Here is a 13,346-nt window from a genome sequence, read left to right on the forward strand (position 1 = left end):
CAAGAAGGCTCAAGGGCTCCCAAGTGGCACAGCGGTCTAAGGCACTGCATCACTACAGACCCTGGTTCGATTCCAGGCTGTATCACGAGTCGGCCTTCATTGTAAATATTTTTTTTAAATCTTACCTAACTTGCATAGTTAATTAAAAGCCCCATAGGGGTCATCACATATAATGCAGTGGTAACCACATTTATCCAACTCCGATACGTGGCAATCATACCAAAATATAACGCAGACATGGATCTTAATGAAAATCATATAATTCAACTTTCAAATCAAATGTTATTGGTCCCATACACATGGTTGCAGATGTCAATGCGAGTGTAGCGAAATGGTTGCCACCACAAAGGGGACAAATTATGTGAAATTTGGCCTGCTGGCCCAAGGACTAATATAGCCTATTTAGACTTCAGCTGGGATGCTACTTGCTAGCCAGCTAACAGCCTTCGGTGGATTATTTCAACCTGGGAGGTGAAATGCTCTGGGAGTCTTAGTATCAAAGACAGTACGTTAGCTAGCATAGTTATGTGGTGATGTGTTGTGTCTCTTGTCGTGATGTGTGTTTTGTCCTATATTTATATATTTTTTCATTTTTAATGAAAAAGCCCCCGTCCCCGCAGGAGGCCTTTAGCCTTTTGGTAGGCCGTCATTGTAAATAAGAATTCATTCTTAACTGACTTGCCACACGTCTTGCCAAACCGTCGTGTCGCCCAAACTGCGCATGTGCAGGCCATTCAACGAAAGGCACTCTTTTGATATAAAGTCGTTTTTGACAAAAAATTTAAATGTGTCAGTTTGTCACTTTCACGAGGTTGTAGTAATGACAGGTTCAGCTGCTTAAGACATTGGCTCGAATCTATGTTTTGCCTTTAGAATTCACGAAAATTAACAACGAAGGACGAAGGATTTCTCCCATTGACTTTCCAAAGCCCGGTCTGTTGAGTCTGCTTCGCGAAGTGACTAAAAATAAGAACCGTGAAGTATGACTAACAAAAACGATAAAACATCCAAATGTGTATCAAATCGTACTGTAGTGAATATATACTAACAGCGTAATAACTGGTTTTATAGTGGTTGAATGGCACTGTCAATGACGTGTCACACAACCATTGGTTGATGCATACAACGTCTGAGCAGGGCAACAGCGACTTGGCTTTAATTAAGCCTTGTCCCAGTAGTGTTGAGTAGAGATGTCGTGACATGTTCTTGGGATTTAGAGATGTCTATTTATTATTTTGAATTCTAGAAGGTAAACAAAAGTATAATATATTGTATAAATCAATAAAAACAAAGAAGGCTATTAAAATACCGTTTATTTTTATTTTTTACAAACATAATTTATGTCCTTAGGTTTTATGTCATTGGTTTTACCGTCTTGAAATTCACTAATTACAAGGATATACACGGATCTTGAACATTCCCTCTAGTGGCAAACTGTTATCGGGGAAGGGCTATATTAAACAAAATGATTAGCTAATCACACCCTTTTAGTATATCATACATTTGATGATTGATGACACAGACACCGTATAAAAATGCAGGAGCGTGGATCAGAAAAACAGTCAGTATCTGGTGTGACCATCATTTGCCTCATGCAGCGCAACACATCTCCTTTGCATAGAGTTGATCAGGCGGTTTGATTGTGGCCTGTTGTCCCACTCCTCTTCAATGGCTGTGCGAAGTTGCTGGATATTGGCAGGAACTGGAACACGCTGTCGTACACCTCATTCCAGAGCATACCAAACATGCCTAATGGGTGACATGTCTGGTGAGTATGCAGGCCATGGAAAAATTGGGACATTTGGCGGATGCTAGGAGAATGCTACCTGCCCCAATGCATAGTGCCAACTGTACAGTTTGGTGGAGGCGGAATAATGGTCTGGGGATGTTTTTCATGGTTAAGGCTTGGCCCCTTAGTTCCAGTGAAGGGAAATCATAATGCTACAGCATACAATGACATTCTAGACAATTCTGTGCTTCCAACTTTGTGGCAACAGTTTGGGGAAGGCCCTTTCCTGTTTCAGCATGACAATGCCCAGTGCACAAAGCGAGGTCTATACAGAAATGGTTTGTTGAGATCGGTGTGGAAGAACTTGACTGGCCTGCACAGAGCCCTGACCTCAACCCCATCGAGCATCTTTGTGATAAATTGGAACCCTGACAGTGAGCCAGGCCTAATCGCCTAACGTCAGTACCTGACCTCACTAATGCTCTTGTGGCTGAATGGAAGCAAGTTCCCGCAGAAATGTTCCAACATAGTGGAAAGCCTTCCCAGAAGAGTGGAGGCTGTTATAGCAGCAAATGGGGGGACCAACTCCATATTAATGTCCATGATTTTGAAATTAGATATTCGACGAGCCATGTAGTGTATTTTTGTTCAGTTTAGTTGATGTAGAATGGGAAGATGTACCAAAACACATTAAAATAAAACATCTGGAAAATGTATTTCTTCCAAAATGCCATGCCCAAATGCCACCATAAATCAAGCATAGCTCTTTTAACAAAAGGTGTTGTTTTGTAGTGACTCAGAGCTATTGAATAAGTTTATGGATAGCACACTCAACACTCCCTATGGAAGGGGGGAAGTAGGTATGCAAGGTGAATTCAAGAATTGGAAAACCCTCATAAAAAATAAATGTTTGTTTTCAATTATTGTTTTCCAATCTAATTTAATATGTAATTGATCCCAACCATGTCACACTAACCGTGACCATATAATAATGATAATTTGTAGATTCCAGTTAATTGTCAAACCGAAGTAAAATACTGGTGATTTAACATTCCTCTGCATGCAACAACCACAAAAAAAGATTCAGAAGCATCACTAAATTATGTAATATGTATGAGCGTCATATCCTGATTTCCATTCGTAAAAGTTGAAACTTCAATACATTTTGGAAATATTAAAAGTCCCATTTGTTACCAAGAAAGGTATTTTGACAAATGTTTTAGTTAATCTGTACATTATATCTGTTTTCTGGTACTCAAAACATGTTAACGGAAATAAGAATTGATAATTTGACAAATTAGCTTCGGTGAAGTTCTGCAAATGTTTGAGAAGCGCTTTTATTTTGAAAGCTTATTCCAGTCAAACAGGAAATAGATTGCTCTTATTCTCGCAGATTTACAGGTCTGGACAAAGCGGTAACGGAAAAATTGGTCGGCGCGATAGTTATCGTTTTACAAATGGCTATAATACAAGACAAATATAATTGAATACAACTGTCGTGTGTTCAGTGAACTCCTAAACATGACAACTGAGGAGGAGAGGGGCGTAGTGCGTGTCAAAGTCAAGGTGAGGAATATGTGAAAGTGGTGTACTCTTGCCTATGTTGCCAGGTATCACATTTCCAGATAGTAAGCTAGCTATTGTCATGACTGTGGCCGACCTATTTGAGCCATTTCACATGACATTTGCGGTAGCTTGTAGCTAGCCTACTTTGATGTTGGAACTGTTAAGCAACCACTTCATCTGCCTAGTCCAGACCAGTGCTTTGTTGTTTTTAGCATTGAGGCTACAGTTGCTAACGTCTATAGTAATGAGCAAAGTGTACAGTATGGTGTTTTGAAGACAAGAATGAACTGGGGGGGGGGGGGGGTCATCTTGACGTCAGTGATCTCCAGGTCGGAAAGTCGGAGCTCAAGAACGATGCACGAGTTTCCGACTTGGACTTCCGAATTGTACGAATGTTCAAAATAATTTCTGTCGAGCTCGTTTTCCCCCCCGAGTTCCCGGTTGTCTTGAACGCGTTGAAGTCGGAATTCAGTGATTTCCTAGTTCCCAGTTCAACCCTCTTGGATCTTCTGACTATAAAAAGTAAATGATTGATTTAAAAAAAATAAAGCTAGCTAAACAAATTAGGAATATTCTGTGATTGACATTGGGCTTACTTGCTGATGTGATGCGTTGTGGTCATGCACTAGGAAAATAATAGAAAGCAGAATTGAGAGTCAACCGAGTTTAGCAAGTCTTGACAGTTAGCTAGTAGGTTAATTGTGTTATTCCAAATAATTAATTCAGTGATTCAGAGACAGAACCCCACAGTAACGTGGCAGGATGATATAACTTTAGCTAAATGGTTTTTGGTACAAGTAATTTAGTAAACATCACCACTCCAGGGGTGTATTCATTACGCCGATTCTGTTTTCAAAAAGTTTAGTCTGTGGCGAAAGTTTTGCAACAAACCGAACTTGGACTCAGAACTTAGACTTCCAAACGGAAAACACAAACGAGAGTTAGGTTTTGCAACAGATTCGGCTTAATGTATTCGTTATTCGGTTTCCGTTGCAAAATGTTTTGTCTGTTGCAAAACTTTTTGCAACGGAAGCCGTTTACTCCAAACTGTAATCGTTTTGCAATGAAAACGAGTTACTTTTATTAGACAAATTGTTCCTTTTGTCCCGGTGGGAAAGGGCAGTGTGGAATGCGATTCATTAGACAAGAGTGTCTTGTTTCGCACTCCATTTTCGCATAGGAGATTTAGAAACACTTAAAATAAGGGCCTAAAATAAGTCACGGACAAGGTCACTTTTATCAATATGTTTGGCTTTATTTACTCTCAGGTTCGAATGCTAATTAGCATCAAAGTAGACATCATGCAAAACTAAAAATCCCTGAAAGCTCCTGCACGTCATCTCTAGCTGACACCTTTGTTAACAGGTATTGTCAATTAACTTGCACAAGACTGTTCACAGAATTGTCCGTTTAAAGACATGTAGCCAATTTATTAATTACTACGTTAAGCTAACATTAGATAGTTAATTGAGAGATTCTTACCTTTGTCTCGATTCGGCAGTCTCGTCCAGATCATCATGGCATTTGTAGTTCTTTATGATAGCCACATTAGCAGCTAATTAGCATTAAAGCTTTGGTGGGTAAATACTGGTGAATACAGTGCATTGGGAAAGTATTCAGACCTTGAGTTTTCACCTTTTGTTACGTTACAGCCTTATTCTAATATGTATTACATTGATTTTATTCCTCTTCAATCTACACACAATACCCCATAATGACAAAGCGAAACCTTTTTTTTTGCAATTTTTTGCCGTTCAAAAGTTTGGGGTCACCTAGAAATGTCCTTGTTTTTGAAATAAAAGCTTTTTTCTTTGTCCATTAAAATAACATCAAATTGATCAGAAATACATCGTAGACATTGTTAATGGTGTAAATGACTATTGTAGCGGGAAAGGGCTGATTTAATGGAATATCTACATAGGTGTACAGAGGGCCATTATCAGCAACCATCACTCCTGTGTTCCGATGGCACGTTCTTAGCTAATCCAAGTTTATCATTTTAAAAGGCTAATTGATCATTAGAAAATCCTTTTGCAATTATGTTAGCACAGCTGAAAATTGTTGTGCTGATTTAAAGAAGCAATAAAATTGGCCTTCTTTAGACTAGTTGAGTATCTGGAGCATCAGCATTTGTGGGTTCGATTACAGGATCAAAATGTCCAGAAACAAAGAACTTTGTTCTGAAACTCGTCAGTCTATTCTTGTTATGAGAAATTAAACATCTCTGAAGCACTCCACCAGAGCAGCACTGCCCCCTCAAGATTCTGAGCCTGCTTGGCAGGGTTGGTCCTGCAAAGCCAAAGCCCCCTAAAGGGAGGGAGAGCATAATATACAAGGAAATTCTCAAAGCTGCTAATGAGAACCTTGACGACCTTGTACCTAGCCGGTGGGGTGCCCCCACCCAGGCAGTGGCAGTGCTGGCAATACTAGCTGTAGTAACCCATGGGGAGGGGGTCACACTCGGACATTCAGAGAGGGGGTATAATTATTGTGGCACAAAATCAAAAGTCAACAAAATGACTAAACATGTTATTGGACAATAAACAGATATGGCTTATTAACCTATACGGTCCAAATAATGATGATCCAAGCTTCTTTGAAAATATATATAATAATTTATCAACTCTACAAGCAACACTAGACTATTATTATTATGGTGGGAGATTTTAATAGGGTCTTAAATACCTCTATGGACCGGACAGGAAATCACACTACAAACTATCACCCTCAGGCACATATGGAAATCATGAATGTCATGGATATATTGGAATTAGTGGATATATGGAGGCTTAAATACCCTGACCTAGTGAGATATACATGGCGGAGGCTTAATCAAGCTAGTCGTCTTGACTACTTTCTTATGCCGTTCTCTGGCACCAAAAATGTAAGTGTTGATAGGGGACAGAATGCGGTCGGATCATCACATAATTGGAATATATATTACTCTTACAGTATTTCCACGTGGGTGAGGATATTGGAAATTTAATCAAAGCATACTCGATGATAAATTATGAACTAGGACAGAATAATTTATAACTGACTTTCAGACATAACATAGGTACAGCAGATCCCTTTATTGTATGGGACACTTTTAAATGTGCCTTTAGAGGGCATGCAATTCAGTACTCATCTATAAAACAAAAGCAATTTAGATCAAGAGTCCATATTAACAAAGGAAATTGAAGGACTAACACTACGTTTGATAGCAATAAAAACTGTACCATAGAAGCACAGAATAAGTTAGAGGAAAAACAAAAATAAATGGAACTTATTCAAGAAAGATCCAGTGTAATATATTCTAAAAATAAAGCGAACTGGATGGAATATGGGGGAAAATGTACCAAATTCTTTTTCAATCTTCAACATAGAAATGCTACCAATTTTTTTTTTATTGAAACTTGTTACAAATAATGTAAAATTAACATCTGTACAGAAAGACTCACGTGAAGGCCAAATTACAGAGGAGGAACTTCTTCACGCAATTAAAGCCTTTAAGGCTGGGAAAACTCCAGAGCTGGATGGCATACCAGTGGAAGTATACCAAACTTTTTCTTGATATACTCAGAGGACCATTATTAGCATGTTTTAACCACTCCTATATAAATGGTAGATTATCGGACACGCAGAAAGGTCTGATATCATTATTACTGAAACAGGACCCAAGTGGTCAGTCCATTTAAAAAAAAAAAATGGAGGCCTCTTACACTTCAGTGTTGTGATGCAAAAATCCTAGCAAAATGCTTGGTGCATAGAATTTAAAGAAGTTTTGTCAGATATTATTCATCCTAATCAGACAGGTTTTTTACATGGACAATACATTGGAGATAATATAAGACAAGTACTGGAAACAATAGAATACTATGAAATATCAAGGACACCAGGCCTGGTTTTCATAGCTGATTTTGAAAAGGCTTTTGATAAAGTATGACTGGAGTTTGTATATAAATGCCTGGAATATTTCAATTTTGGAGAATCTCTTATAAAATGGGATAAAGTTATGTATAGTAACCCTAGGTGTAAAATAGTAAATAATGGCTACATCTCAAAGTTTTCAACTCAAATATACACTGCTCAAAAAAATAAAGGGAACACTAAAATAACACATCCTAGATCTGAATGAATGAAATATTCTTATTAAATACTTTTTTCTTTACATAGTTGAATGTGCTGACAACAAAATCACACAAAAATACAATGGAAATCAAATTTATCAACCCATGGGGTCCTGGATTTGGAGTCACACTCAAAATTAAAGTGGAAAACCACACTACAGGCTGATCCAACTTTGATGTAATGTCCTTAAAACAAGTCAAAATGAGGCTCAGTAGTGTGTGTTGGCCTCCACGTGCCTGAATGACCTCACTACAACGCCTGGGCATGCTCCTGATGAGGTGGCGGATGGTCTCCTGAGGATCTCCTCCCAGACCTGGACTAAAGCATCCGCCAACTCCTGGACAGTCTGTGGTGCAACGTGCGTTGGTGGATGGAGCGAGACATGATGTCCCAGATGTGCTCAATTGGATTCAGGTCTGGGGAACGGCGCGGCCAGTCCATAGCATCAATGCCTTCCTCTTGCAGGAACTGCTGACACTCCAGCCACATGAGGTCTAGCATTGTTCTTGCATTAGGAGGGAACCAGGGCCAACTGCACCAGCATAATGGTCTCACAAGGGGTCTGAGATCTCATCTCGGTACCTAATGGCAGTCAGGCTACCTCTGGCGAGCACATGGAGGGCTGTGCGGCCCACAAAAGAAATGCCACCCCACACCATGGACTGAACCACCGCCAAACCGGTCATGCTGGAGGATGTTGCAGGCAGCAGAACGTTCTCCACGCGTCTCCAGACTCTACCACGTCTGTCACATGTGCTCTGTGCTCAGTGTGAACCTGCTTTCACTGTTGAAGAAGCAGCAGGCGCCAAGTGTGGCGAATTTGCCAATCTTTGGTGTTCTCTGCAAATGCCAAACGTCCTGCCACGGTGTTGGGCTGTAAGACAAACCCACCTGTGGACGTCGGGCCCTCAACCACCCTCTGGAGTCTGTTTCTGACCGTTGAGCAGACACATGCACATTTGTGGCCGTGCTGGAGGTCATTTTGCAGGGCTCTGGCAGTGCTCCTCCTTGCACAAAGGCGGAGTAGCGGTCCTGCTGCTGGGTTGTTGCCCTCCTACGGCCTCCTCCACGTCTCCTGATGTACTGGCCTGCTCCTGGTAGCGCCTCCATGCTCTGACACTATGCTGACAGACAAGCAAACCTTCTTGCCACAGCTGCATTGATGTGCCATCCTGGATGAGCTGCACTACCTGAGCCACTTGTGTGGGTTGTAGACTCCCGTCTCATTGCTACACTAGAGTGAGAGCACCACCAGCATTCAAAAGTGACCCAAAACATCAGCCAGAAAGGCATAGGAACAGAGTAAGTGGTCTGTGTTCACCACCTGCAGATATCACTCCCTTTATTGGGTGGTGTCTTGCTTAATTGCTATTAAATTTCACCTTTTGTCTATTTCCATTATGGCACAACAGCATGTGAAATTATTGTTCAATCAGTGTTGTGCTTCTAAGTGGACAGTTTGATTTCACAGAAGTGTGATTGACTTGGAGTTACATTGTGTTGTTTAAGTGTTCCCTTTATTTTTTTTGAGCAGTGTACTATTTTTATTATTTTTTAAACATTTTTTGAAGAAATGCTTATAAAAGGTATAATTTTTGTGAATGATATCATAAATAGGACTGGTGGAGTTATTTCACACATGCAGCTAACACAGACATATGGAAATGTTTGCTCTGCCCAACTAATTGCAGCATTACCACAAAAATGGAAGAGGCAAGTAGAAGGGGGGAAAAGTAAGGAACTTGTATGTTGGCCCTGCATTAAAGAACATAAATGGTTAAAGAAAAGTGTGATAAATTCAAACATATACCAATTTAATTTAAGGACCAAAAAACTGACAGCTGTGCCATATAAATTGCAAAAGAGTTGGGAAGAGACATGGTTTATGAATTGATACGTAAAACAACGCCGGATTCAAAACTTCAAATTTCTCAATTTAAATTACTTTAGCAGATTTTCACAGAATTTCACAGATTTTGCTGTGAGGAGGCAGTCATTAGATAATTTATTTTGGTATTGTCCATATGTAGCTCGTACAACATTTGCCTAGAACTAACGCTGCAGATAGCAATACTGGGTGATTTGAAAAGCCATAGTCAATCAATAAAATTATTTTAGCAAAAAAAAATATTTTAAATTTACAATCTGTAGAAGCTATGAGAATAGAAAGGGTCAGTACTTTTGTGAAGCATCACAGCACAGTTGAAAAATATCTGGCAAATAGAAATCCAAAATGGATGGTGTTAAGAGATAGATTGGAGGGGTTGAATGGAGCTGAAGGGTGGGACTAAACAACAAGATAACCAATGTAAAACATACGGGATCTGTAAAATGTATATAGGTTCAGAAATGTTGTGTAATATCACAGTTACAAATAGAAATCAAACTGGATGGACATCAGAAATAGAGGAAGGAGGAAATAGAGGAAGGACTAAAAACAAACCAAATATAACTATTGTAAAATAGTTTGTCTAAGATGTGTAAACTAAAGGTAAAAGCCTAAGTGTTAATGTTTATTAGTTTACTCCAATTGGGGGATAATAAAGGTATATTCAAAAGAAAATTTAAAAAAGGATGTATGTATATGGATATATATATATACCAAAAAAAGAAGAGCTCTTCACTAGATACCAAAACATTCAAAGGCCATTTTCTCAAAAGTGAGTTTACAAGTTTATCAACTTTCAAAGCAGAATTACTTCCCCATTGTTCCTCAAATGCAGTATGATATACCATTTTGTAGCTCTGAGTCTCTACTTTTATCCAATGTAAAAAACACAATTTAAAATTTTACTACATAAGACCGACCTTACTGTGGTGCTCTATATACAGTTGAAGTTGGAAGTTTACATAGACTTAGGTTGGAGTCATTAACTTGTTTTTCAACCACTCCACAAATTTCTTGTTAACAAGCTATAGTTTTGGCAAGTCGGTTAGGACATCTACTTTGTGAATGACACAAGTACTTTTTCCAACAATTGTTTACAGACAGATTATTTCACTTATAATTAGACCTCCACAAGTCTGGTTCATCCTTGGGAGCAATTTCCAAATGCCTGAAGGTACCACGTTCATCCGTACAAACAATAGTACGCAAGTATGAACACCATGGGACCACGCAGCCGTCATTCCGCTGAGGAAGGAGATGCGTTTAGTCTCCTAGAGATTAACGTACTTTGGTGCGAAAAGTGCAATTCAATCCCAGAACAACAGCAAAGGACCTTGTGAAGATGCTGGAGGAAACCGGTACAAAAGTATCTATATCAACAGTAAAACGAGTCCTATATTGACATAACCTGAAAGGCCGCTCAGCAAGGAAGAAGCCAATGCTCCAAAACCGCCATAAAAAATCCAGACTACGGTTTGCAACTGCACATAGGGACAAAGATTGTACTTTTTGGAGAAATGTCCTCTGGTCTGATGACACAAAAATACAACTGTTTGGCCATAATGACCATTGTTATGTTTGGAGGGAAAAGGGGGAGGCTTGCAAGCCGACGAGCACCATCCCAACCCAATGGGGGTGGCAGCATCATGTTGTGGGGGTGCTTTGCTGCAGGAGGGACTGGTGCACTTCACAAAATAGATGGCATCATGAGGAAGGCAAATTATGTGGATATATTGAAGCAACATCTCAAGACATCAGACAGGAAGTTAAAGCTTGGTCGCAAATGGGTCTTCCAAATGGACAATGACCCCAAGCATACTTCCAAAGTTGTGGCAGAATGGCTTAAGGTCAACAAAGTCAAGGTATTGGAGTGGCCATCACAAAGCCCTGACCTCAATCCCATAGAAAATTTGTAGGAAGAACTGAAAAAGCGTGTGCGAGCGAGGTCTACAAACCTGACTCAGTTACACCAGCTCTGTCAGGAGGAATGGGCCAAAATTCACCCAACTTATTGTGGGAAGCTTATGGAAGGCTACCCAAAACGTTTGACCCAAGTTAAACAATTTAAAGACAATGCTACCAAATACTAATTGAGTGTATGTAAACTTCTGACCCACTGGGAATGTGATGAAAGAAATAAAAGCTGAAATAAATCATTCTCTCTACTACTATTCTGACATTTCACATTTCACATTCTTAAAATAAAGTGGTGATCCTAAAACAGGACATTTTTACTAGGATTAAATGTCAGGAATTGTGAGAAACTGAGTTTAAATGTAGTTGGCTAAGGTGTATGTAAACTTCCGACTTCAACTGTACAGCTCAATGGAGTTGAGTTGCGAAGCGTTTTGGCGGAGTGTAGGCCTACTTCCGAATACAAGTCAATACTTGTAAAAATGTCCATTCTTTAATGCATTCCTCTTACCTATGTCTGTCCTGTATATCTGCGTTATTTTCTTTGGGTGCTGCAATCAATAGTTTTTGACTGAAAAATTATTTTACGCAGCCTCGGCCAATGGAGCTGTTTGTTAATGGAGAAGTAGCAGCACGGCAAGTTTTTTTTTCCCTTTTCGGTAAGGGGTGCATGGAATGCAATTCTTTAAATAAAATCTATGCATTCCAACTCCCACGGACAACTCTATGACAAGGACAGGTACACAGTAAGCCGTAAATAATTATTTATAAATGTATCGAGTGGTAATGCAGGTTTGGAAGTCGCTAACTTTGGAAAACAGTGGATTAGCCGGTGCAATTTGACAGAGATCACATAGAATAACGTTTTTATCAAACTACGGATTGCAGCACCCAAAGAAAAGGCAACAGGTTACCGACTCGATGTAGGCCTAGTCGGAGGTATACTCCGCCAAAACTCATCGCAATTCGACTCCATTGAGAACTCCATGATGTAGCTAGTGACACGTCAGCTAGTAAGTTAAAAGTGGGTGTTTCTGCTGTCTTGTGGCACACACAGCCTACGCCTTATTTGGTATACAACCCATTCATTGTACAAAATAAAAAGATTGTAAAAGGTCAGTCTGCTATGCAATACATTTACATTTTGTTGTTGCCTTTTGGTTCTAGACTGGTAGCCTGGGTTCTAAACTGAGAATTTAGTTACAATACATTTCTAAACTATCAGTCTGAAACCCAGGCTAGCCTTTTGATTGGAAAGGAAGAATGAAATTGATTCAGTCACATGATTTTGGAGATGATTTGTGGACTACAGGAAAAAGAGCACCGAGCACGCCCCCATTCTCATCGACGGGCTGCAGTGGAGCAGGTTGAGAGCTTCAAGTTCCTTGGTGTCCACATCACCAACAAACTAACATGGTCCAAGCACACCAAGATAGTCGTGAAGATGACACAACAAAACCTATTCCACCTCAGAAGACTGAAAATATTTGGCATGGGTCCTCAATTCCTCAAAAGGTTCTACAGCTGCACCATCGAGAGCATCCGGACTGGTTGCATCACTGCCTGGTATGGCAACTGCTCGGCCTCCGACCACAAGGCACTACAGAGGGAAGTGCGAACGGCCCAGTACATCACTGGGGCCAAGCTTCCTGCCATCCAGGACCTTTGACACCGCCTGATATAGAGGAAGGCCCTAAAAATTGACAGACTCCAGCCACCCTAGTCATAAACTGTTCTCTCTGCTACCGCACGGCAAGAGGTACCGGAGCACCAAGTCTAGTTCCAGGAGCCTTCTAAACAGCTTTACACCAAGCCATAAGACTCCTGAACATCTAATCAAATGGCTACCTGACTATTTGCATTGCCCCCCCCCCCCCCCCTCTCCTGTAACACCCACTGCTACTCTTTGTTGTCATCTATACATAGTCACTTTAATAACATCTATCCTACTGTAAATACTACCCTATATCTAATACCCGGTGCCCAGCCAACATCTTGACTCTAGTCATCGGTACCTTCACCTTCTGCCCCCCCGTCCACCCCCCCCCCTCCCCGTATAAAGTCCTCGCTATTGTTTTTTACTGCTGCTCTTTAATTACTTGTTACTTTTCTCTTATTCTTATCCATATATTTTTT

At 40.2% G+C, this 13,346-nt stretch overlaps 1 protein-coding gene across 1 annotated transcript in view; it reads left to right on the top strand.

Annotated features, from left to right (window-relative positions):
• The first annotated feature begins 3,121 nt into the window (after window positions 1-3,121).
• LOC111966335 (TBC1 domain family member 25) overlaps window positions 3,122-13,346 on the top strand; it is a 32,513-nt gene continuing 22,288 nt past the window's right edge. Inside the window, exon 1 of the mRNA XM_023990890.2 lies at window positions 3,122-3,295. Within this exon, the coding sequence (XP_023846658.1) occupies window positions 3,251-3,295 (45 nt within the window). The 5' untranslated portion in view covers window positions 3,122-3,250. The remainder of the gene's footprint in view (window positions 3,296-13,346) is intronic.

The sequence above is a fragment of the Salvelinus sp. IW2-2015 genome, linkage group LG7, assembly GCF_002910315.2.
Source record: "Salvelinus sp. IW2-2015 linkage group LG7, ASM291031v2, whole genome shotgun sequence".
Lineage (NCBI taxonomy): Eukaryota > Metazoa > Chordata > Actinopteri > Salmoniformes > Salmonidae > Salvelinus > Salvelinus sp. IW2-2015.